Source organism: Erinaceus europaeus, chromosome 16, assembly GCF_950295315.1.
Source record: "Erinaceus europaeus chromosome 16, mEriEur2.1, whole genome shotgun sequence".
In the NCBI taxonomy this organism is placed as follows: Eukaryota; Metazoa; Chordata; class Mammalia; order Eulipotyphla; family Erinaceidae; genus Erinaceus; species Erinaceus europaeus.
Genome location: NC_080177.1, coordinates 70,398,257 through 70,425,558, shown reverse-complemented (window position 1 = coordinate 70,425,558; position 27,302 = coordinate 70,398,257). Strand labels below are relative to the sequence as shown.

Here is a 27,302-nt window from a genome sequence, read left to right as displayed (position 1 = left end):
TTGCTTTTTTATTGTTGTTGTAGTTATTATTGTTGTTGATGTCGTCATTGTTGGATAGGACAGAGAGAAATGGAGAGAGGAGGGGAAGACAGAGAGGGAGAGAGAAAGGCAGACACCTGCAGACCTGCTTCATCACCTGTGAAGCGACTTCCAGAATTCTTACGCCTGTCCTTGCACTTTGCCCCACGTGCGCTTAACCCGCTGCACTCCCAACAAGTTCTTTAGATCTCAATTCCTCCAAAGAAGCTGCACTAAACTTCTTCAACATTCTGTTAACTCTCTCTCTTAATGAATTTGAGAGCAGCTTATACACAAGGAAAAAACAATCAGCTCTTTCACAGTTAAATTTTGCTCTCCATGTCTAATTTTAATCTTCCTGACAACCCTACAAAGACAGAGCTCAGTTTTTGTTAATATAGGTGAACACTGAATTTTAAATTTTTTAAGTAGGGCTATTATATATGTAAAGTTATACTCTATCAGCTGCAGTTAGCGTAATGAGCAAAAAAAAAGTCTGCCCCAAATCCTCAACAGAATTCTGTTAAATCCACAGTGAAAACACAGAACTAAGCATTAGTCAAGTAGTTAAAATGTGGGATGATCTTATTTTGATTATTAAATTCCTGTAAGCCTAAATTTCCTCTTCTGTAAAACACAGATGTTCTGAGGATTAGATTAGATTAACATTCACTAAATATAAAGCTTGTCATATACTGCAGCTCAATACGTCTGAGTTGTTCTCACTGTACTGTGGCCTTTTTCCTATCGCTTTCTGGGGCAGGTATTTGAAGGACTGAAGAAGTGATGATGGTGAGTTAACATATCACAGAAAAAGTTCACTAGTAGGGAAGATAAGATGATTCATAATATAATCCAATACATGACAAGTAGTTATTCGTGTTTAGAGATGTCCAAAAGAAATAAAGCCTTCTGTTATCTGTCTACATTTCTACATAATTTCCCCCTTTCTTTCTTTACTTTTTTTTTTTTTTGCCTCTAGGGTTATTGATGGGGCTTGGTGCTTGCACTACGAATCCAATTCTCCTGGAGGCCATTTTTTTGTTGTTCTTGTTGCCCTTGTTGTTGTATTTATTGTTATTTTTGTTGTTGTTGTTTGGATAGGACAGAGAGAAATGGAGAGAGGAGGGGAAGACAGAGAGGGGGAGAAAAAGAAAGACACCTGCAGACCTGCTTCACCGCTTGTGAAGCGAATTCCCTGCAGGTGGGGAGCCGTGGGCTTAAACCGGGATCCTTACACCTGTCCGTGAGCTTTGCGCCATGTATGCTTAACACGCCGCACTACCTGACCCCTTTGCCCCCTCTTTCTTCCAGGTCCAATCCTTTTTTCCCCTCCAAGCCAACATAACCCTATTACTACGTGCAAATATCTCTCCCCCTTTCGTCCTCTTTCTCTGGGACCTGATGGAGCTGGAGTTCAGAGCCCTCTTATCCTCTTCTTCCTCTCACTTCTCCCCCAGTGGGAGTATGGGATGCAGAAGGTAGGAGTCTTGGCTTCTGTAATTGCTTCTCCTCTGGGCATGGGTATTGGCAAGTCAATCCATACCCCCAGCCTGTCTCTATCTTTCTGTAGTGGGATAGGGCTCTGGAGAGGTGAAGTTCCAGGACACACTGGTGAAGTTGTCTGCCCAGAGAAGTCAGGGTGGAATCATAGTAGCATCTGAAACTTGGTGTCTGGAAGGTGGCAGAGCATAAAGTGAGACAAAGTAGTTAATTAACAGGAACTGAAAAGTAACAATAGATCAGATGAGATTAGGGATCATAGGCTGGAAGAAAGCTTGGAAGTTCATTTTAGGCATGTTTCTGGGGGCCCATGACTATGGTATTTTTTTTTTTTTTGCTTGAGTTTGATAGCTAGCATGAAGTTGGATAAAAATATTGTCTGAGAAAACTTCTGCACTTTAATGTCACTTCTGCACAGATTTACATGGTTGTAATAAAAATTTTGAAATTTGCACACATGAAAAAAGAAAGCCTTCCCAATGTCCTACCAATAGTCCACATAGTCCATACAAACATCTAGTCTATCTACACAGAACAGCAACTCCCCAGTGATAAGAAAGATAAACTCTGGCTGTGTGGTTTGAGTGCAGGTTATTGTCTTAGCTATCACACATACGGTGGGCTACTTGACCCACTTGAGACTGACTATATACAGCTGGCTTCAATCACTAACTGATCTTCCGGAAAAAAACCAACTCACACTAAGCTCTTCTGGGGGGGGGGTGGTGCTGGGTGGTGTTGCACCAAGTTAAGTGCACACAGTACAAAGCTCTTCTCCAGAATTTACAATTTGGGGTATCAAAAGAATGATCCTTGTTTCTTCTTTGGTGATTACCATGCTGACAGGTGAACTTCAACTAGAAAATGTTTGCAATCACGTCTGCTTTGTGGTGGAATCTGCTCTAGTGAATGGAATGATAGAGAAGTGGAATGAAAGAATTCTTTTAGGATTCAGGTCCCTGGAACTATAGAAACTGGAAACAAGTAAGTATTCCTGTATTTGCTGAACACATATGTGCCAACACATTCTTCTTCTTGCCTAAGAGCATATAAATTAAGATTCTGTCACTTGACAAATGCCCTACCTAAATAAATTAGATTTTTAAATTTCTTTATTGGGGGATTAATGTTTTACATTCAACAGTAAATACAATAGTTTGTACATGCATAACATTCCCCAGTTTCCCATATAACAATACAACCCCCACTAGGACCTCTGTCATCCTTCTTGGACCTGTATTCTCCCCCCACCCCAGAGTCTTTTACTTTGGTGCAATACGCCAATTCCATTTCAGGTTCTACTTGTGTTTTCCCTTCTGATCTTGTTTTTCAACTTCTGCCTGAGAGTGAGATCATCCCATATTCATCCTTCTGTTTCTGACTTATTTCACTTAACATGAATTTTTCAAGGTCCATCCAAGATTGGCTGAAAACGGTGACGTCAAATTAGATTTTTTTAAAAAGATTTCATTTATTAATGTGGAAGACAGGAGGAGAGAGAAAGAACCAGACATCACTCTGTCACATGTGCTGCCAGGGATCGAACTTGGGACCTCATGCTTGAGAGTCCAAAGCTTTAGCACTGTGCCACCTCCCAGACCACAATAAATTAAATTATTAATTGTTAACTTGGGGGTCGGGCGGTAGCACAGTGGGTTAAGCACAGGTGGCGCCAAAGCACAAGGACCAGCGTAAGGGTCCCGGTTTGAGCCCCCGGCTCCCCACCTGCAGAGGAGTCGCTTCACAGGCGGTGAAGCAGGTCTGCAGGTGTCTGTCTTTCTCTCCCCCTCTCTGTCTTCCCTTCCTCTCTCTATTTCTCTCTGTCCTATCCAACAACAATGGCATCAATAACAACAATAACAATAATAACGACAAGAGCAAAAAGGGCAATAAAAATGGGGGGATAGCCTCTAGGAGCAATGGATTTGCAGTGCCGGCGTCAAGTCCCAGCAATAACCCTGGAGGCAAAAAAAATAAAAAAAAGAATTAACTTGCTAGGACGCTTTTAGAAACAGTTTATTGGACTACAAAAGAAGCAAATCTTGTGTACACAATTCTCTGGGTTACTTTCTCTGGTAGTTTCTTTCAATACCCTGAAGGGGGCACTGTTTCCATTCACACACACACACAAAAATCAAGTTCTGGCAAATGAGATTTTTTTGTTTTTTTTTTAAAGCAAGAACTGAGTGAATTGCATGACATGATGAGATGATTCTAATTGGTTGGAACATCTGTTGAAATCGTGTTCCTGTGCAGAAAGAAGAAAACTACCATAGTTGCAGATCTCTGGCCAGTTTTCAAGGTAGCTAAGTCTGAGTCTTCAGTGAACTGGTAGAAAAGAGAAAGAAGAGGAAAAAAAAAAATGAAGATGCTATTAGTAATGATTTTGTGGCTTCAGTTTTACTGTGAGTTGAGGGTTTATTGACAAAGCAAATATGGGGGTAAAGGAGTTATCATTTTCTGGGGATGGAGACAAAGTTTGGTGAAACTGGGTTAGAGGAGTAGTCAGTGAACTTCTTCTGGAATGTTCTCTCTGGACAGGGCTAAGTGGAATGATGCAAGTGAGGCAAAGTCCTCTAACCCTGAGCATCCAGGAGGGAGAAGGTGGCACTATCTATTGCAACTATTCAAACACTGCTTCAGACAGATTGTACTGGTACAGACAAGATCCAGGGAAAGGCCTGGAATCCCTGTTTTTCTTGGTGTCACGTGGAGTAGTGAAGAAGGAGAGACAATTATCAGCCTCACTGGACACCAGAGCCAGCTTCAGCACCCTGCACTTCACATCCTCCCTGCCTGGCCTCTCCGCCACCTATTTCTGTGCCATTCACACACAGTGCTTCCCACATGCCTTCCGTCCCTACACAAACCTGCAGCTTCCCTGTGTGTGGCTCAGCCCCACTGCAGGGACTAGAGCTGTGAGACGTAGTGCACTTAGTAGTTCACATCTCCTTCTGCAAAGAAAATAGGAGGTGAAGGAAAAAGAAGTGTGTTTTTAACTTTTTGTTTTCACTGCAGAAATTTTCCTAGATGAAATGAATCTGGGTGTTTTGTTTTGTTTTGGGGTGGGTCTTAAATATGTTTTTCCAGAGAATATGAATTTCCAGAGTATATATTTTTTCTTTTACTGCCTTATATACAAAATCCATTAGTCTTCCACTACAGGAAGATTTATATTCAGTGCAACTGTCACAAATAATCCTTATGAAATATAGAACTATTACTTCTTTCACATGTGAATGTAGCATATAGCAGTGGAGGGGAGGAATAATAAATACTTCATTAATGAATATCCTTCCAGTGACCCCTTACCTGTTCTTTCCTGATGTGGTCAAGGAGTATCTCTGTAATTTAGGTCTCTGTTTATCACAACGTGTGGGAATATTCTCATTAGAGGATTTCAAAAGACAATAAAAAAGACTAATTAGAAAAACCTAAATTAGTCTACAAACTCAAGATGCAAATACTCTCATGTCCCCTTTATTTCTTTTTTTCCATTTTACTGTATAGGACAGAGAGAAATTGAGAGAGGAGGAGGAGACAGAAAGGGGGGGGGGGGAGATGGACACCTGCTGACCTGCTTCACCACTTATGAATTGTACTCCCTAGAGGTAGGGAGTCATGGGCTCAAATCCAGATCCTTGTGCAGTCCTTGTGCTTAATACTATGTGCATTTAACCAGGTGCACCACTGCCCGGCCCCCTCCTTATTTTTTCAGCTTATTGAGCTACAGCCTGTTTGGTAAACAAGGAGATCATGACTGGCCTCTGAAGGTCTTCCCCACACCCATCCCTGAAGGTCTAAGAATTCAGCAAACTCGGTTCAGAAGTGGGTAATCCAGCCACCATGCCCACATGGTGCCCCTCCCTATTTTTTTGACTTCATTCAGTCACTTAGACCTGAGGGAAAAAACTGGATCACAGCTGAAGGGTGACTCCACTCCAGTGTTTCTTGCTCAGGTTCCCACAGTTGCACTGAGCCATCACTAGAGGCCCTGATATCTAGCATCTGAGCTGGAGTGGGTCTAGTATTCTAACATGGACCTTCAACAACCTCCCCTTTGCCGTTGTCTGAACTGCATATCTAAGTGTTAAGTACCTGTACCTGTAATGTCTCAGAACCAAAGGTTCTGATTACACTTGCTTTCTCTGGTGTGGCAGTAGGGTTAATGCACTAACCCCCTTGAAAATAAAGATCCTGTTAGTAACTCCTGAGAGTCCTGCAGTGCTTCTCAGGCAAAGCTACCCGCAATGACCCAAGGGTGATTTATCCCCCAAATGAGCCTCTCCAAAGTGATCTGTGTGCTTTTCCTAATAGAGGTCACCATGGGGATTTCATAGCATCAACAACTCCTTTCCCAAAAGATACTCATCTCAGTGACTCCACAGTGGTTTTCTGATATTTCCTTAGTAAATAACAGAACTAACTCAAACATCCTCATTCATATGCACCCCTCCACTACAGGCATTTGTAAAAAAAAAAAAAAACAAGTGAATTAGCATCATTAAATATAGTGAGATGAAATCATATATTCCGTTCTAATCTCTCTGCTAAGATATTGATGAAGGCACTTCGTTTAAGGGCAAAGAAAGTGTCTACTTTGATTAAACCTAGATTTATCTACTTCTGGGTCCCGCTATGCCTTTAGATATCCCATAATATTCTTACTTGTTTTGAGAAATCATTCCCTGGCTCAAGGATCATTATGAAACTCCAGAATACTTCCAGTGTTTACATGCTTTCTCCAAATCGTATCCATTAATTATACTTTATTGTTTTAGAGACTTTACATGTGTTCAATTACTCTGCAAATGATCCAAGCCTACATTTCTTCCCGACTACCAGGACTGTGTCAGTGACCCACAGTTCACCTCCTTTGTTAACAGGGTTGTGTCCTGAGTCTGGTGGCTTGTGCTCCACTGTCTCCTCTCTGTTGTGCTAGTGTTTGTGAGGAGACTTAGTTAGTAACCCACTGAAGTCTAAATTCGAATTTCATCCCCCGCCATACAGAACTAGAGACCTTATGAAACTCGTGCGAACACAGTAAATTCTTCACAGACTACAAAAGGTCCAAGACTGTAGTTCTTAGCCATTGCAAATGCAATCATGTTGGTCTGTAAATGGCAATCCACTTATTTCATCGTTCAGGAATGTGTAAGTATGGCTACAAATAATAGAGAGGCATATTTACTTTACTCATATGGTATAGTTAATGTAAAATTAAAGTCCTTAGATAAGAAGATTCTAAATGGAGAGTCCAACACAATAGGAATATTTAGTTTAGGGAGTCGGGCAGTAGCACAGTGGGTTAAGTGCACATGGTGCAAAGCAGCCTAAGGAATGTTTAGTTCAAAAGCATCAGTGATCAGTGGCTCTGCCTGTTTGTTCCTTTCTTCTATTAATACTTTCTCTTGAATTCTTTAGCTAAAGAGCATGACCTCCGTTTGTAACTGAGAGGTCCCATTTGGTAACACAGAGTTTTAGAACCAGCCTCATGATTGAGTAGGAGAAAACATGATCCACGAAAAGGAGATTTTTTACTAAAATTCTCCTTGATTATTCCAAATTCATGAATGTGGAAGCTTCATGAAATGTTGGGGATTTCAACTGTTCTGTGAGGTGCAAGATACAAAGGCCACACCCATTTAGCTTAAGAATCTTTCTTTTATTGGAGGTTAATGGTTTGCAGTATAGTCTCAAGCACATAGGAACAACATCTCATCTCCCCTTGATAGGTGTCGAGAAAACACAGAAGGATCTAGACGTCCTTTCATCCTGTCCCTTCCCCTCCTTCCCCAGGGTCCTTCGCCTTGGCGCAGTACACCATAACCAATCCTTATGTTTTCTCTTGCTGCTCTTTAACCAGCCACCGCCTGTGTTCAGCGGGGAAGCAATTACAGAAGCCAGACCTTCCACCTTCTGCATCCCACAATGACTGTGGGTCCATACTCCCAGAGGGATAAAGAATAGGAAAGCTATCAGGGGATGGGGATGGGATATGGAGATCTTGTGGTGGGAACTGAGTGGAGTTGAACCCCTCTTATCCTATGGTTTTGTTAATGTCTCCTTTTCAAAATAAATAAATAAATAAAAATTTACCTGTAAGTGAGATCACTTGGTAATGGTCTTTCTCTTTCAGACTTTTCACACTTCACATATCTTCAAGTTCTGATCAAAATATTGCAAAGGAGATGACCTCTTCATTTTTAACTCGTCATATACACACACATATATAACAAGTTTCTTAGCCACTCATCCACCTTTGGGCATCTGGGTTGTTTCCAAGTCCAGACAAACTGTGCTGCTATAAACAGGTGTGCATGGGTCTTTGCAGATAGGTGTTTTCGTTTTCACTGAATATCTCTCCAGGAGAGGGATTGCTGGGTCATAATGGAGGCCCATTTCTAGTGTTCTAATAAATCTCCAAACTGTTTTCCATAAGGGTTGGACCTATTTGCATTCTCACCAGTAATGCCAGAGAGCTCCTTTTCCCTACAACCCCTCCAACAATTGCTCTTTTTGCCTTCCTACCTTCCTTCCTTCCTTCCTGTTTTTTTTTTTTTCCTTTCTTTCTTATCTTTATTGGATAGAGACAGTCAGAAATCAAGAGGGAAGGGGGAGACAGAGGAGATGGGAGACAGAGAGACACTTGCAGCACTGTTTTACCACTCGCAAAGCTTTCTCCCTGCAGGTAGGACTGGGGGTTCAATCCTGGGTCCTTGTGCATTACAGCATGTGTTCTTAGCCAGGTATGCCACCACCCAGCCCCTGTTTCTGTCTTTTCTAATGTGTGACATTCTCATAGGAGTAAAGTGGTATCTCATTGTTTTTAATTGCATAGGTGACTTTGTTAGCTCAAGAATCTCACAGACACTGTGATAGAAGGGAGTCAGAGACTGATACACAAATAACTTATCTCCTAAATTTCATTGTGACTATCAGAGCAAGACTGAACACACTAACAGAAAACAGAAAGAAAGCTGTCATCTGCCAACATTGCTCAAGTAGCTCTTAAATAGCCTTCTGTGACATAATCAGGAAGGAACATCACAGCTAATTTGGTAACTTTTAAAAGAAAAGAACAAACAGTCCATAATGAAGCTTCTCATTATATTAAATCAAATTTCAATGACTTTTTCTTTTAATTTTTTTTTTAGGGAAGGAAAATAGAAGACATTTAAGCACTGCAAGCATTGTGGTATCTTACCTTAGACCTAGAAAAACTGGGGGAAAAAAAAAAGAAGAACTTCTTTGTAAACACAACAGTGACTGCTTTTAATATAGACTTTATCTCTTTCTCTTTTCCCCATCTATAGGATGGGGTCAATAACCAAGCAGCTTTCTGACTTCTGGGAGTGATTTTACAAAAATAAATGATCTGTGAAGCTACCAAACAGTCAACAAAACAGTACTTAAAAAATTCTATCTAAACTTATCTATTTCTTTGTCAGTCCATCACTAGCAGCTACAAGCGAACATTCTTGTGAGGCCTTTGTTCACAATCCCAAACTCATGACTACAGAGGAATGCAGCAAAAAAAAAAAAATGTATTCTTCAGATCTAACCAGAATTTACCTCCAAATTCAAAGTGTCATTGAGGGTCAAATTATAACTTTTTTTCCTATTTTATCCGCCAGTTCTTCCTCTCTCTGTTTTTTGTTTGTTTATTTTCATTTTGCTAGACTGTCTAGTTGACTTAAACTTTGTTCTTTTTCAAACTAGAGAAGAACAAATTTCACTGTCAGGAAAATAAATTTTAGACAGTAGCCAAGCTGAGCACCATATGAAAATAATTATCGGGAGTCGGGCTGTAGCACAGCGGGTTAAGCGCAGGTGGCGCAAAGCACAAGGACCGGCATAAGGATCCCGGTTCGAACCCCGGCTCCCCACCTGCAGGGGAGTCGCTTCACAGGCGGTGAAGCAGGTCTGCAGGTGTCTATCTTTCTCTCCTCCTCTCTGTCCTCCCCTCCTCTCTCCATTTCTCTCTGTCCTATCCAACAATAACAACAACAACAGTAATAACTACAATAAAACAACAAGGGCAACAAAAGGGAATAAATAAATTAAATAAATATTAAAAAAAAATTTAAAAAAAAGAAAATAATTATCAAGCATCCCATCCTACCAATGAGAGGGAAGAGCCCTTGTCAGTACCGTCAGATCACAGTTCCATTAGGTTCTCCTTCCTGGTTTTCAGAAAATAATCATTTTGATTTAGGAAAGTTTTTAAGGGCAAATATTCTGAAAATCACAGTACCATGTAAAAACTGACATTAACATTTCGACACTTGGATCTTTTTAAGCAGCAGCACATTTTTAAGACATTTTTGAGAAAAACCACTAACTTATTTTTCCAAATTGCCCCCAGAATTTCTGCAGCTAATCAGCACCCGCAGCAATTTGCTGCAGGTTATAAAAGGTCACCCACGGCAGCACAGGGACCAAAAGCTCCTGACACCATCAGAACCTACAGCACTGACTATAATAACTTCCATATTCAGAGAAAATGAGATTTGACATGAAAAACTCACTCTGTTCCATCTTCTTTGGAGTCAAGCTGAGGCGCCCCTCTCAGAGATTAGGCTGAAGCAACTTTGACTCTGTCATTCAAAGCACTCATATTGTATTTTGAATTTCAGGTTGCCTGAACGTTACCAGCGTTTCCCTGTTAATGACTACTTATCAACAAATTGTTCTTTCAGACTCGTGAACTCCATTTCTGTATTGTTACATAATCAAACAGCAGCATTTGAATTAGGCTCCTATAACATTTCTATAGTATTTAATAGTATATCTCCATGCTGATTTCCATGTCAAAAGCAGTCTCCAAAGGAAACCATTTATAACAGGAAAAAAAAAAAAATCAATACCTAATCCAGTTGAATTTACTAAGAGGACAAGTATTCATTTCAATCCCCAAATCTCTCCCTTAATAAAGAGAACTCTTAACATTGAGAGGATTAAACATTTGGGACTGCTTAAAGTGAAAACTAAGCACAACCAAAAAATAGATGAACATGATCCAGATACTTTAAAGGAATTCATTAGTTTACCATTTAAAGTATAAAATTTAAGTTCCTCTTACTTCCTTATCAGTTTGTGAGTACATAGAACTTTAATTTATTTTCCCAAACCACTTATTTTCAATTGAGAATGAATGTGTCTTTGCACATTACCACTGAAAAGTACATTCCAGACATTTGAAATTGAACTGGTTGGTTCTTAAAGTATGATGGTAGCAAGAAAGCCTCAGAGGTGACAACTTCTTACACACTAGAGAATGTTAAACCATGTTTGTTCTTCTAAGTAGGAACTTCATAGATGTTTCAGATGATGTTATTCTCAGCTTCCAACAGTTATTGCCAACGACCAGAACTTCTAGAAAGAAGGTCTTCCATAAAATTCTCAGAGATTTATCCTGCCTAGTGGTACCAGTTTCCAAATTCATTAATTGTAGGGAGGGAGAATCTTTTCCCTAATTGTGATATCTAACCCTCAGAAGGTATTAAAAATGAATGATTCTCCTCTGATTTACCTTTCATTTTGTCTTACAGGTGTTGGTGTAACCTATTCTTTTTCTCTACTTTTGAAAATGTTAGCTACATTTTCTCTTAATTTTGTCTCTGTGCTGAACTTACTAGAAACTTGCCCTTTTTTTTTTAATTCTACCAGAGCACTGCTCAGCTCTGGATTATGATGGTGGTGGGAACTGAACCTGAGACCTTTGGTGCCTCAGGCATGAAAGTCTTTTTTTCATAACATTTATGCTGTCTCCCCCACCCAAAAGTTCATTTCTTAATTTTAATTTCACAAGTTCACATTTTTCACCTATTTTAATTATTTTGTGTGAATTAGATTATGATTATATAATTGTCTATAAGATCTCTACTTTTCAAAAACAAATAAGGTTTTCTCTGAAACTATGTATATAATTGTGATTAATTTAAATAAAATTTCTCAAATGTCATGAATTTATATGCATGTGGCTGTGTATTTGCCTTTTTATTGTATTATTAAATTGTTCTACTTCCTAGTTCCATTTTCTACTAAATATATCATGTTTAGAAAGAGAACTACCAGAATCATCCACTTATTTTATCAAGTTTTTGAAAATTATTATGTTTTAATTTTTCTTCGATAATTTTGATGCCTATTTTTTGCTATCCTTTTTTTTTAAGTGATTTAATAGTGATTAACAAAATTTTAAGATAACAGGGGTACAATTCCACACAGTTCCCACCACCAGAGTCCCATCCCCTCCACTTGGAAGCTTCCTATACTTTATCCATCTCTGGAAGTATAGACCAAAACTCTTTATGAGGTACTGAAAGTGGAAGGTCTGACTTCTGTAATTGCTTCTGTGCTGGACATGGGCATTGGATCCATAACCCCCAGTCTGCTTCTAGCTTTCCATAGTGTGGGTAGGGCTCCAGAGAGGTGAGGTTCTGGGACCTATTCTTGAGGTCATCTGCCCAGAGAGGACAGGATGGTGTCATGGTAGTATCTGCAACTTGGTGGCTGAAAGGCAATAAGATACTGCATTATAACATTGTACAAATTTCAGGTGTGTATCATTATAAATATATATATATATATATATATATTGCATTATGTTCACCACTAAAAGCCTAATTCTAGCCTTACTTATGACCTATATCTATCCATAAAACTTATCTTTTTCACATAATTTCCAAGAAACCACCTGTTTCTTCTGGATATATACAATGTCCTTTTATCATATACACAATATGCTTCAACCAATATGGTATAGTCTGCTTTTAGCCCCTCAATATCCATTCCATTCCTTTTATTTCAATATTTTTCTCTTTAATTTTAATTAATTAATTTATTTTGAATAGAGACAGAGAAATTGAGTTGAAAGGGGGATATAAAGAAAGAGAATGTTAATGCAGCTTTGTTTCACTGCTTATGAAGCTTCCCTCCCTGTAGGTGGGGCCTAGGGACTTGAATCTGGGTCTTTTGGGACTGTAATATGTGAGCTCAACCTGGTGCACTGCCATCCAGCTCTGTCCAGTCCACCCTTTCTACAGACTAAAAACTAACCATGTGTTTTCTGGAATTCTTTGAAGTTAGTTATGGCCATGAACTAAGTTATAGTCAATGAAATGTTAGCATTAATATCACATGGCAGCTTCTAGGAATCAGCAAGTTCTTCTTTTCCCTCATAATTCTCTGACATACACACCACCACCACCACCACCACCACCACCACCACCACCACCACCACCACCACCATCTCTGGCTGGAGCGGCTGTTCCTTTGAGATCTAGTCATACCCTCCACTTGGTCTGTGCACCATGTACTTTCCTTAACAAGTCCTGGCTGGCAAAGTACTTCTCAACCCCCAGCTGTCTTCCATAAATACCCTCAGTAGAGCAAAATATTTCCAGATATTGTGGGGGGGGGGGCGCTACTAAAATAGACTATAGTACTATCGCTATGCTACCAAAGCTAGAATACGTCGGTATATGTCGTTTTGCAAAGCTGGTCTTCTTGGTGTTCTAAATGGAAAACTGACTGAAAAACCACCTTATCTTGTATTTCTGTTCTTTGACATTACTAGATTCCTCATGATTAGTGAAAAGAAAAACTTCCTGAAAATATCAGACTCCACTCTTGACATGCAAATTTTGAGAAAGGAAAAATAATCAGGTTTTGGCACTCAAAAATGTTTTTAAATTTGGGATATTTTCTTATTTTTAGAACGCTTAGGTCAATTTCAAAACACAAAGTCAAGAATGTTTTCAGTCTATCCTTCTTCAATCAATAGGATTCATTCTAATGATGTATGGTAAAAGAATCACAGTGATGAATATTAAGTAACAAAAATATATCAGATGATATTTGAAGCTGTTATCCCATAGTATACAGAACTGGAGATTCTAAATAATACAACAGTAAAAAAAAAAAAAAAAAAAAAACAATCTTGGTACTGGAAGAAATTTCTTAGTCTTCAAAGTCTTCTATGAGCTCAATGCCTAATGTATAGTTCAGTGATTATAAATGAAAACATCGGAGCCCATAGTGCCTTCTTCCACAAGAAAAGTTCATTCAGAATCAAGCTGTTGTCTCTGCTGCTGATGCTGAATAGAGAGGTAGTGACACCTTGGACAATGCTTCAAGGGACCTGCTGGTGGCAGGTGATTGTGAGTTTGAGGGACAAGATAGAAAAGAATCCTGATTTCTGATGCATGAAAATTTGTCCTGTGGTCATCTCCCTGAGGATAGATAATAAAGTTCTCTTTTGGTATGTAAGACCCTCTACTGATACAGCTAACGTTAAATTTACAATTCAGAGAAAATTTTTAAAAAAACCTGTCTGGTGAAGGGGGTTAGGTAGTAAGGATTTCTGCTTCCTCCTTTTTGTTTAAGCATCTTACTAAGGGAATAATGAACTTGGACCAGTTATAGTCTGTTGCCTCCTTATTCTAAACAAGGCTGAGCGATCAACAAGTAAAATAGAACACTCAGTCCCTGAACTTCTTGGAGTTACATTACTTAGCCAAAATTGTCATATCACTTGAAGTCCCCAGTGCAAAATGGAAATATGGAGCATCTTGCTCGAAATCTGTTACAAATTCAAAGGCAGCAACGGCAAGCCTGGACCCTCTCAGCATGAAGTTCTATGGGACGACACAGCTTTCATACCCAGGATGCTGCCCTGGTTTTCAGGAGAATTTCTGTTCCTTAAATTGCCTAAATTGTTAGAGACAGGAGCATGGGAAAGGTTTCTGTCAGTGTTCTAATAGATCAATTGCATGCAATACAGAGTGAAGAAAAATTACCTATGCCATTGCTTTGTCCATCATTTCCTCTACCAGATTTATTTTTATGGATTTTTTTAGAAACAGAGAGGCAGGGGGAGAGAGTAAAAGAGATCATAGCACTGAAGCTTTCTTCAATAGGGAGCAGGGTAAGACCTGAGTCTCCCACATGGCAATACAACTCACTATCCAAGTAAGCTATTTTTCTGGCCTTCTCTACTTCTTGAGTGAGAAATCTATTCTCTTGGGATTTAAAGATTGAATTAGGCCCTTTATCTAGGGTCTCAACAGTGACAGAAACCTAAACTATAGGAAAGATCTATTTGTAGAGGGTGTGTGTGTGTGTGTGTGTGTGTGTGTGTGTGTGTGTGTGTGTGTGCTATTGTACAAACTGAATAAGAAATTGAATTTTACCATGAGCTCTTTCAGTTTCAAAGTAAGAAGGATTCATTGCCCTTTCCCATAAGTGCTGTCTCAGCAGAGGCCCTGGCTTTGCCTTCTCTGCTAATATCTCAGGGTTCTCCTCTCATAAAAGAAACAGTGTAATCATTAAAAACTCTTTAGTATACTAAGCCTGGGGCTTTTTGCTGAGATTCTTGGTTATCTTCTCTTCTAAGGAAAGGCATAAAAATGTGAAGAAATAACCTTTAGAAGGGCACATATCCAAGTGAGTCACTGGACTTGAGATTTCAGCCAGACTACATTCCCTGCCAAGCAGTGCAAACCACTTTACTGCAATCTCCCAAGTTACACTGGGTTCATAAGGGAAGTGTGGGCCCCATGCTGGTTGTACTAAAGAGTAAGAGGGTACAGAGGACACTGGCAGGACCAGAACTACCACAGCAGAACAACCTACTTAACAGTATGTCTTAATCTGATGCTGAGTGGGGAAAAAAATAGCTGATTTCTTTTTTAACAAAATGACTTTTATAAAAAAAAAAAAAAATGACTTTTATCTATAGATCTATTTTGATGAAAATGTTTAACTCCTTCTTGAGACAAATTGAACCCCACTTATCTCTCTGGTTCCATCTGCTAATTCAGGGTATTTAGACGAAACACCTGTTTCTGGCTAAAAACTTGCTTTAATTGTCAACCTAAATATTTATGTTAGTAGCTTAGGAACTTACTATTATTGCAATTTTTCTTCAGCTGTTTTTCTGGAAGCAAAAAGAAGTTATTGTGCTTTCTAAAATGAACAAACAATACTTAATATAAGGAAGCAAATTGTGTGCCTGTGTGTGTGTGCACGCATACACACACACAATAAGAGGCTAGTTGAACTGGATACATTTACTCTGCTTTTATTTAATTTTGGAATGTGTTCTATTTATTTTGAGATGTTACCTGGTTCTTGCATTATGTCCTCTGGAGTTTCATGAAGTTGGAGATGTTTTTGTATCAATACATCCTGAGCTAAATGAATCAGTTAAGGACCAATTCTTTCCCTCTACCAGTACTCCCTCCCACTAAGAGTCAGGTTGGTTTAGTGAATCTCACATGGGGGGTGGAGGGAGCAGTACTAAAAAGGACTCCTCAAAGCCTAAGAGGGTTGTGAACCACTAGGGCATGAGTATACAGTCTCACGTGTATAATTAAAAGCAGAGCGCTGGGTGGCATTTCAAAACAATGAGCTGGGAGGCAGCAAGTTCAAATCAGGAGAAAGAGCAAGATCTCTGCAGTCCCCAGCTCCGTAGCAGCCCTGATCTGAACTTCTGCCTTTATACTTGGGATGTTATTCCACTCTGCTGGTATGCTTTAACTGTTTCATTTGGTTTAATCCCCCCTGCATTCTATTTACATAACACTGTATTCTATTTACATAACCTCTGTTAACAAGCACCACCTTCCCTCCAGGGCATTGGTGGTTTAGTGGTAGACTTCTCACCTGCTCCGCCCCCTCTCCTTGTCATACCCTGATTTTCACCAGTCACTTTTCTCTCCACCCTCTCTGCGTCGCATCCTGTTCCCACCCTACTGGGCTGGTATATTTATAAGGACAAGATTGTTTGTAGTTTTTTAGTTTAGCTTAGCTTGGTATAGATTGTGCTGTGTCCTGCATGAATAAAGAGATACTGCCTACAGCTCAACCATGAGTCCCTGGTCGTCTATTACCCGCCCGTGAAGCCAGCCCATCGAAAACAACACCACTCTGGTGGGCAAAATGACAGTTGAAATTCTGACTGGCAGAAGAAAAAAGACCCTATTCACAGGTGGAACTTAGACAAAGAAAGTAAGAGGGAAAAGGAGGGAAAAAGAAAGAGGAAGGGAAAGAGGAGGGGAAGGGTTGAAGGATAGAAGGAAGGAAGGAAGGAAAGAAGGAAGGAAGGAAGGAAGGAAGGAAGGAAGGAAGGAAGGAAGGAAGGAAGGAAGGAAGGAAGGAGAAACACAGGGCGAAACTTAGGCTAGTTGTGGTCTTTTGCAGCGAAGCCAAGGACTTGGAGGGAAGCAGAATTGGGTTCAGAGAGCAATGGGGACACAATGCACAATGGTGCAGAAAGATGTCAGGTGGAGGGGAGATAGGTGTGCAGACACCTACCATGGGGAGATGAGAAATAGGACTCATATACCAACTGTCTTGTCAGTCATTACTCCCCTCAATTAAATGATTTAGATAAAATAATTCTGACTAGTAGTTTGATTTCTCTTACCTTTCATTTGATTAATTGAATTCAGTGTTATCTCTATTTACTCTAGAAAAGCTTGGTTTTGCTAAACATGGAAAGAAGCATAGTGATCATGCAAATACATATGAGCCTGTGGCACCAAAAGTCCCAGGTTCAATCCCTGGCACCACTATAAGCCAGAGCTGAGTAGTGAGTGCTCTGGTAATAGTAATAATGACAATAATAATATTTTTTAAAGTTTGGTTTTGCAGGTGGATCCACTGGAATCAGTGACACAGGTAGAGGGCCATCTGACTCAATTCTAAGGTGTAGATCTACACTAACTTGAAAATAAAAAGTCAGTGGATCCTTCTTCCTCTTTCAGTTTGTCTCCTTTTCCATCAAGCCATTAAAATGCCTTCTCTCTGAGGCATTGAGGAAAATGAAAGGAGGTGTCACTGAAGTTCTCAGACCCATCAGTTTAAGGGTGATGTTTCCTTCCATCTACAGAAAACCTCCAGCCAAGCTCCAGGCACAGGTATGCACTTTGTGTTTCTAAAAACACACAAAAAGAAAGAGATGAAAGGAGGAACAAAGCACAAATCCCAAGGAACCCAGCAGTGTCAAGGTCTGAGCAGTTATGAGTGACTAGCTTCTTCTCCTCTTTGGCTAAACTCTTGTAGTATGGAGACATTTCTAGGAAGACAGACAAACTTCGTAGATGACTGTCCCAGGATTAAGAAGTATTACAAGGCTACATCTTGAAAACAAAGAAAGGAAGAATTCATCAAAGTCCTTCCCATATCAGGCGGGAAGCAAATTGTCCTCTAAATCGAGCTCATTGATTACTACAAGCTTAGTGATGTGGTAAGGAAATGTTTTTGCCATCAATTATTTAAAAATATTTACCATGTGATTTTCTGATAATACCTTTATAATTAGAATGTCTTAGAAATCAATAATAAGGACATTAGCATCTTGGGGGGGAGGAAACAAATAACTCCCAAAAAGAGGTACAAGGGGCCATTAGTTTATAAAGAAGTATGCAAGTCAAAAAATAGCAACATTGTGATTTATTTTTCAACCTATCAAATATTACACACACAACTGCACAAACACACATGACCATGGGATTCCTTCTTGATTATTCCAAGGACCTTCCTTAGCCCTATCCCAAATGGACACCATTATCCAGGAGTCATTCACAATGGCTGGAACCAGAAATAAGGATGACGAGTATTCAATTCTTGTTCAAGTATCTAAGACCCAGTCATACGTAGTTTGAATACAAACTTGCACAATTGTATTTTTTGAGTTCTGAGCAACTAGATAAAGTGATGCTGGATTAAGGAAGAAAGGAATGAGAGAAAACAAGCCGTTAAGAAAATCAGAGAAATATTAACAGAAGCCTATTTTGCTAGAAGGATGAATTTACTGAAACTGTATGCTCACCATTAGCCAAACCTTTAAGTTCAGGTGGAAAGGAATAAATGCACCACTGTCTTGCCCTCTCCTAGAAGAGAGAATCAAAAATAGATTTCCCACTTCATTACCATTTTAGTAGAAAATGTTGCAAATATGAACTATCGGGAAAGTTGGAGTGATTACTAGTAGCCCAGAGCAATGACTACACCCATACTTTAATGAAATGCTACATTTTAAAAAAATTGAATAATAAAAATCTTTGATAACGTAGTTGCAGTAGTAATTAAATTGAGGGTTTATTTTTTATATACCTGGAACAGATTCTCTTTATTGATATTCAGTTTAAGCTTTAACTTTAGCCAAATGTTGACTTCAACATCTCAGTATTGAACATTTGATCAAAATGTCTTTCAAGTGTCCCATATTTTAAGAAAATAACTAAATGTGTTGAAAAGACTTATACAAATATTTTACCACAATAATGTTTTTTAAGAAGCTAAAAAAATTAACTATCTAAAATGTTGACATGCTTATGATGTTTACAGTCTAGTAGGGGTTACTGTTGCTTAGAATATGTTTCCTAGGGACAACAAGCATATTAGGATATAGCAACTTCCTTTGATGCAAAAGGATCAATTTCTTACTCAACATGTTCTTTAAGAATGAAAACTGTAGTGAGGACACAGAGCAAAATGTTAAGAGGCAGAGAACTTTTTTCTAAAGTGCATATTAACTTGTCACATGGGGGTGCTATTCAACAGTCATCATGAATGCATGACTTCTGAGCACAACTGTGGTATTTTCATATCTTCTCTGTGAGAATGATATTCCCACTGGTAAACCAAAAGTACCAACTATGAACCCTTCTCTGGACGCTCTAATTCTGACTATAGTGCTTGGTGAGTACAGTTTACTTAGAAGTCGTTGCTGTTTCAAGATAATGATAACTTTCTCTAAAATATATAATGCTGATCAACCATGAAATAAGTGAGGGATTTTTTTTGTTTGTTTCCCTACAGGGAGAACCAGGGGCAATTCAGTCAAACAAGAAAGTCAAATTGCTGTCTCAGAAAGAGTATCTGTGACCATGAATTACACATACATATCCAAAGGCCATCCAATTCTTTTCTGGTATGTCCAATACCCCAATAAAGAACCACAGTTTCTTGAGAAAGAGACAATGGAAAAATAGCAAAAACTATGGAATCAGAAATAATAGAGACAAAAGCTCCCCTAGTGTGAAACACTCCATCCAAATATCAGACTCAGCTGTGTATTTCTGTCTTCTGAGAGACACAGAGCCAAAGTCACAGTGGGGGAGCTGTACAAAAACTTCAGTGGCCCAGGTGATGTATGTAGTACGACTGAGAACCCCATTCTGAGAAGCCTTGATCTCTCACACAGGCAGTTAAGGCATTGTTAGAAGATATAAGGTGGGGAAAAACAAATACAGCTGTGATTGACTCATCTCCAGGGATGGGGGCGGTGAGGAGGAGGGTTAACTGCAAATGAGGTGAGAGGGAAGAGCTCAGCTAATGTTCATGTTATCAATCAGGTCAGCTCTTTCCTGTTCTTGAAGCTTCCTCAGATGATGTTCAGGCATTAGATTCTGATGATTTGGATGACAATCCTAGCTTGACTTCCTATTATCTATGCAAATTTGTCCAAGTTAATTGATGTTTCAGGGATTTAGTATTTCTACTTAAGAAGTAGAAATAAAAATAATCAAAAAATATAATATGGGAGCAAAGAGAAAAAGGCAGGATAAATGGGACAGATTAAGTCTCATCTCAAAGCTTCAGTAATAAATTTCATAACTCAGTTCTGCTCTCCAACTGCAGTCTGTCTGCTTGAGACTTGATCAACCTCTCAGGATGTGACAAATCAGCAGTTCACTATATCCCATCAAAAATCTAACTTTAATTAATGTGTTCCCTCTTTTATTCATTAGCTCCTTTCTGAAAGACCCAATTAAAATGCTGAATGGAGGGCTGGGGAAACATACTACATGGGTTTATATAATTGATTTTCATGCCTAGGGCTCTAGAGGTCCCAGGTTCAATCTCAAATACCACAATAAACCAGAGCTAAACAATATTCTGACAGAAATTTTAAAAAAAAAAGGAAGCTGAATGGAATGATATCAGGTGGATAGATATCTGGATAGATATCTAGATAGAAAAAATAAGGAAACATCATTCTCTTCAGTGAGAAGAATTTAGCAGTTCACACAAATTACAACTCTGTGACCCATGTCACTAATTTTTGTGAGATTATGTCCTGATTTATTCCCATAAAAAACATGCATTTTTTTTAATAAAAATGCTCAATGTTGTCTCCTGGGTCAACTAGGAATACCAAAGGAGATCATCTAGGACCTCAACAAGAGAGAACTAGAATGACTTCAGGAACCCACCAAACCATCGGTGAGTGCAAATAAATGTGGCTTGTGGATAGAGAGGAGCATAGGGAGAGATTAAGTGGCTGGTAACAGTCTGGCAGTTTACCCGTTGAGACACCACATCCAGTCTGTTTCACCAAAAAAAGATGGCTGACGGGAGAAGAGGACTCCCCTAAGACTCACCAAATGCAACTGTGAGTCTCCATTGCTACTGCCTTCAGAATCTGGAGCCTCAGGAGAAGGCCCTGTGCTGAAAACTGGGGACAGAGAACTAACCAGGAAACTCAGGAGAAGATCTATACCTTGGTGGTCTATCGGTGGGGCTGAGAGAGTCTCTTTGCATAACCACTGGATTATCTCTGCCCCACCCTGCTTTATCTCTTGGTTAGGAGTCAGTGATTAAGCTAAGAAGCCCACTTATAGTTTAAAAACCTTCAGGCTCCCATAGCCTACAGGGAAGGAAAAGAACAAAACAGGCTTTTAAGCCACCGTGCTCCAACTCGGATTAAAATACTATTGAAACAACTGTCAATTTCCACAACTGTGAACCCTTTAATTACCTTACTTAGACACAATTCAATCCAGGCAAGAGTGATCAGTAATTTGAAAAGTACTGAGAGAAGGACCTCATAACATACTATATAGAACGGTTAAACTAACAAGAAGAAATATTGGAGGAATGAACCAGGACAAGAGTCCCACTAAAAGCCCCCCAAATATTGGCGCACAAAATAATGAGGTCAATATCCAAACACTAGTTAAGGAAATAATCACAGGAGTGAGTAAAGAGTTTGAAAGAATTGCCATCAGAAATGAAGAAACAACAAATGAGACTCTGGAAGAAAACACTAATTATCTCAAGGTTATTAGAGAGTTGGAAGCTGAAATAGCTGAGCTAAGAACACAAGTAGGTGAACAAGCTAACACAGTATCAGAACTGGGTATCAAAATAGGTGAACTCCAGAAAACAGTAGAGGGGAGAGAGAATAGAACCAATGAGGCTGAAGACAGAATTAGCAAGATTGAGGATGAATTAGAGACAACTAAAAAAGAAGAGATCTCAAAAAGAGATTAAGAGAAACCTAAAACAACAACAGAGACCTATGGGATGACTTCGAAAGAAAAAATATACACATTATTGGCTTTCCAGAGGAAGAAAGAGAGGGAGGGGAAGAAAGCATTCTTCAGGCCATAATAGCTGAGAATTTCTCTAGTCTAGACAACATCAAAGACATCAAGGTTCAAGAAGCCCAGACAGTCCCAAACAGAATTAACCCATACGTAAATACACCAAGACACATCATATTTAGAATGGAAAGGAATAAGGATAATGAATGGATCCTGAAGGCTGCAAGAGAAAAACAAAGAGTCACCTACAGAAGAAAATCCATAAGATTAGCAGCAGACTTCTCTACAGGCCAGAAGAGAATGGCAAGATATCTATCGAGTGCTCAATGAGAAAGGCTTTCAACCAAGATTACTGTATCCTGATAGACTGTCATTTAGACTAGATGGAGGCATTAAAACCTTCTCACACAAGCAACAGTTGAAAGAATCAACTATCACCAAGCCTGCCCTGAAAAAAACTTCTGAAAGGTATTCTATAAACAGTCAGACCACCATAAACAGTCCATATATCAGAACACTCTAAAAATCTACAAGAATGGCATTAAAATTTTTTCAATCTTTGATATCAATAAATGTCAATGGCCTGAATTCACCTATTAAAAGGCACAGAGTAGGAAGATGCTTCTCTACTGATGAAGCAGGTCTGCAGGTGTCTATCTTTCACTACTTTTTATCTCCCCTACGCCTCTCATTTTCTCTCTTTCCTATCAAAATAAAGTAGAAAGAAAAGAAAAAAAAGTGGCCACTAGGAGTGGTGGTCTCATAGTGCAGGCACCAAGCCCCAACAATAATCTTGGTGGCAATAAATAATAAGAATAAAGATAATAGGAGGTATTGTTCCACACCACACCAAAGTTCTGTGCCTACTCCTCCCCACATGACCCATATACCCAAGGATAACTACCACAGTTCTCCCAAGGTCCCAAGGTCTAAGAGGTTAGCTACTTCCTTTTTTTTTTTTTTTTTTTGCAAGTTCACATTATTTATATTCCACATATTAGTGAAACCACCCAGTAGTTCAAGATAGTCTTTAAAGAAAGCATTAATAAGTGAAAACCCAGAATGAAGTTAAAGCTTCAAAAAACTATGAAGTACTTTATAAAGGGCACTTCAGCACTATTCATGGGGGAAAATAGTGTTCTGGGGAATAAGGTGGATTCATATATTAAAGAAAAGAGAATAAAATTGACAGGTAAGGAAGAAAAGTTAGAACATTTAACTTTGACAGGGTAGAGTATCTCAGCTCCTGATTTCATTATCTATTCTCCTTCTGGCATAATAATTTTCACACTGGAAGAGAAAAATATGAGAAAATGGGAAAGTATGACACAGGAAGAATTGTTCAGAGAAGACCTAGATGTCTTCAATATAATCAGATCTACTGGATCATTTAAATGAATTTCCAAACTGCAAAAAGAAATTTCAGGGATGAGTTGATGAGACACATTATACAAAATTCATGGGGAGAGAAGGAATCTGAAATCCATAAACACAATAAACTGAACTGACATCCAGAAAATTCTACAGAAGCTTATTAACAGGTATGTCTAGTCACTATAAACTGGAATAAGTTCACTAAGACCATCTGTTAATGAAACTGTTAAAACTGAGGGACTAACACAAACTTAACTCAAATGTATGTGAGACATTTAATTGCTTTCTTTCTCACTATATCATTAGGAGAATAATAAAATAATATTACAAGTAATTTGTTAAGTAATATATCTATTATAGACCCTACTGTACTATCAATAGTAACTAAAATAAGCTAAAATATATGAAGTGTTTAATGTTCTAAGTAAGTCATATTCATTAATTTACTTAGTTTTCACTGAAGTTCCATGGAGTAGATACAATTGTTAACACCAAAGAAATGAGTGTGCAAAGAAACAACCCTGCCCAAGAACACAGTTGCTAAGAGGAAGCCTAGCATATATAAATTCAGGTAGGGCAGCCCCAAGTTTACATTCATAATCATTGTTTTGGTAATTCCATTGTTATCTATAACCCTCAGCACAAAAATCACAAACTTGCCATTTTACAAGCAACTAAAGGCTGGAGTGTGGTATCTTCTCAAAATCCACTATCTAGTAAATGGTAGAGCTAAGACTAAAATTTTAAGCCCACACAGCTCCAAACCATATTAACTTTTCTCTTAACTTTCTGAGAAAAGCTATAGTTGATGGGTCCTCAAATAAAAAATGGACAAATTCAATTTTTAAAATGTATCTGTGGATGTACCACATGCTTTTTACCCTTTATCCTAGCATCTTCTATGAAAAAGTTTTTGTCATCAAAAAAAGTTTTTGTCACAAAAGTTTTTGTCATCAAATTTCAAATAGAATAGCATTAAAATAGTTATGGTAGATGATAATATGTGGATCGAAACTGCCAAAATGAAATTGAGTAAAGAATAACTATAAATCTCTATTTTTTTTTTTCTCCTCCAGGGTTATTTCTAAAATTTGATGCCTGCACTAGGAATCCACTGCTCATGGCAGAATTTTTTTCCCTTTTTATTGGACAGGACAGAGAGAAATTGAGATGGGAGAGGTCTGTTGGGAAACTGTGAGGCTGTGGTAGAGCCTGGCAGGGCTTGACCTCGGGAGTGTGTCTATCCTGTCAGTCTCTCTCTCTACCAAGAGGTTGAGCAAGGAGGGACAGGAGTAACCCCAAAGGTTTTCCCCAGCTTATCAGACTCCCTACCTCACAAAGCACCCCACAGTCCTGATACTATGGCCACTAGATAAAAAGAAAGGGGGAGATGTCAGGAAATTATGGGAAGCCTCACAAAGCACCCTGCATTTTTCTGCTCCAGGAGCCTGGCATTCCTTAAAACATTAATCCAGCTCCCCCTGCTCCACCCTGCATTCCTGATACTATAGCCTATCTACATAATCATTATTTTGCCTGAAAGATCCCTACTCATTCCATTCCTTTGATCTATCTTCTTTCTACCCTCAAGAACCTCCCTGCCTGCAGGACATTATTAATCCTACCAGTTAAAACCTTTGCAACAGTTGCTAAGGATTTTCCTACCTTTCCAGCTCCTTTTGCCTTTCTCTACCCATTTCCTAAACATTTCCATTTCTGACTTGCCACTTCCGGGTCTGCCCTTTAAAAGCCTTGGCTCTCTGATCAATGTCTCTCTCTCTCTCTCTCTCTCTCTCTTTCTGTCAGCCTGGAGTGATGAAGACCTGTGATGATGATGATGATGATGATGATGATGATGATGATGATGATGATAATAATAAAATGTAAAAAGGCAGGGTGTGAAGACTAAACATTTGTTGGACTTTTAGAAATATGTCAAGATGTGCACTGGTGGTCATTCTCTATTTGATCCAGCATAACTGGTCTAAGTCTAAGAGTCATCATATCTGTATACCCTTCCTTACCTACCTCTCCTGCCAAGACTCCCAGCTGAGTCATGCTATTTTAGCTCAAGATTTCTCTTGGGTGTTTAGGTCAGAATATTTGATCCACATAACTTAGGGCTGTATACCTTGCCACTAGGTGGCAATATGAGCATTTTGTTTAGAGGGTCCAAGCTGTACATGAGTAGGACTATAAATAGTGTGTACTGCTTCTCATGGGTGGAGAAATCCTTTTAATTTCTAAGGGAAACACACAAAAAAGTTAACATAATCAAAGAATCTTTTGACCGACTAAGATATATTCCAAATCCTACAACAGAAACCTGCCAGAGCTCAGCTGCCGTAATAATGGTGAAGACATCACAAATTTTGTTGACTGTTCTGTGGTTTCCGTTAAACTGTAAGTGGAGGACTTGATGGATATGAGAATGGGAAGACTACACTACAGGAATATTTTCAAAGGCAGTCCATATTACTAATGTAGGGTGCCCTTGGGGGTGTGGGTAAAGGAAAGGAATGTGTAAAATACTAACAATAAATTCTGTGTTTGCAAATATCTGTGAGAGCAGGGGCAAATGACAAAAATGGAGCGGAGCAGCGTCTTCAATACCTGAGTGCCAGGGAAGGGGAATCAGTCACAGTCAACTGCAGTTACACCGTGGGAATGACCACTTTACACTGGTTTCGACAGAATCCTGGTGGCAGCATGGTGCGCTTGTTTATTCTGAGCTTAGAGATGAAGGAGGAAGGAAGATTGTGCGTTTTGATCAACACAGAGGAAAGACTCAGCACCCTGCACATCACAGCCTCCCAGCCCAGTGACTCTGCCACCTACCTCTGTGCCATGAAGACACAGTATGCCCTTTGCATTTGAGGTCTGTACTCAAACTGAAAAGCTGAAGCCTTTGTTGTATTGTTCTGTGGAAAACTGAGAAATGTTATACATGTACAAACTATTGTATTTACTGTCGACTATAAAACATTAATCCCCCAATAAAGGAAAAAGAAAAGCTGAAGCATCCCTTCTTCTCATTCTTGTCTGCCCAGTCTTATTCGTCATGGTCACTGAAAAAAAAAAACAATGTAAATTTGTTTACTTTTTAAAATTTAGGATAGCCCCCACTTAGCGCATCTCTGATCCCTAAAGCTTCATCCTCACATGAGGAAACAGAAAAATTCATATGGTAATACTGGAAGTAGAATATTCAGATTCAAGAGCTAAATAGCCAAAATGCAAAAGTAATAAATGGTGCACTCTCCGCCTTGACTAATGGGATGGATGATCTCGGCTAAGTTATTCTTCTATGCCTCCATTTTTCCTCAGTTATAAAAATGGAAAGAGACCTAACCACAGTAACTACTTGTGGAGAGTATATGAGCTCATCACAACAATGATAAAACACATAGAATTTGATTAGAGTGATTATTAGCATTGGGGTTAGATGCACTGTGAGTCTGCTAAAGCTCAGTGTTGAGTTCAGATATGAACTAGTGCCACAAATCTTTGAAGGAAAAATAGGCTCTAAATAACAAGAACTTGATAATACTTTAGTTGCCATTGTTTTTCCTCATGATGCCCAGCAATTATAGGTTGGGGGGGGGCTATCTTAAGAAGAAATCTAAGAGTGGCTTTAGAAGAATGCCTGATACAATGGCCTATAGTTTGACTTGTGCAGAACTAATGAAAGTTGTTGTGACAAAGCTCAAGAACTTCTTTGGAGCACACACCCACACTTGTACAGACACACTGAGATTCTAAGTTTCTCATCCGGTAATCCCTAATGAAAATCTGTATTACATCAAATCGATGGGGTTTACAGTGAACAAAATGTATATCCCTTTCCCATATTTGGGAGCTACTCTCTTCCCTGATTCAGCTTTCTGGTCCTTTTTCCAGCCATGACATCATCTCCCCCAGACAATAACTTGGATCCACTTGCATATCAGATTTCAGGATCAGGAAAAAAGCTAGTATAGCCACAGGGCCTTTGGAATATAACTAAAATATGCCTACTAGCTATCTACAAAATGGAGGACCCCCCCCCCCCCAGCCCTTCAT

The 27,302-nt window shown here is 39.1% G+C and overlaps 1 protein-coding gene and 1 gene segment (V, D, J or C); both read left to right on the top strand.

The window, feature by feature from the left end:
• Nucleotides 1–27,302, top strand: part of LOC103125982 (T cell receptor alpha chain MC.7.G5-like) — a 578,475-nt gene that overhangs the window by 288,027 nt on the left and 263,146 nt on the right. The window lies entirely within an intron of this gene.
• Nucleotides 25,520–26,215, top strand: LOC132533484 (T cell receptor alpha variable 41-like). The segment is given in 2 exon segments: nucleotides 25,520–25,643; nucleotides 25,813–26,215. Coding segments are annotated over 2 exon segments (357 nt in total).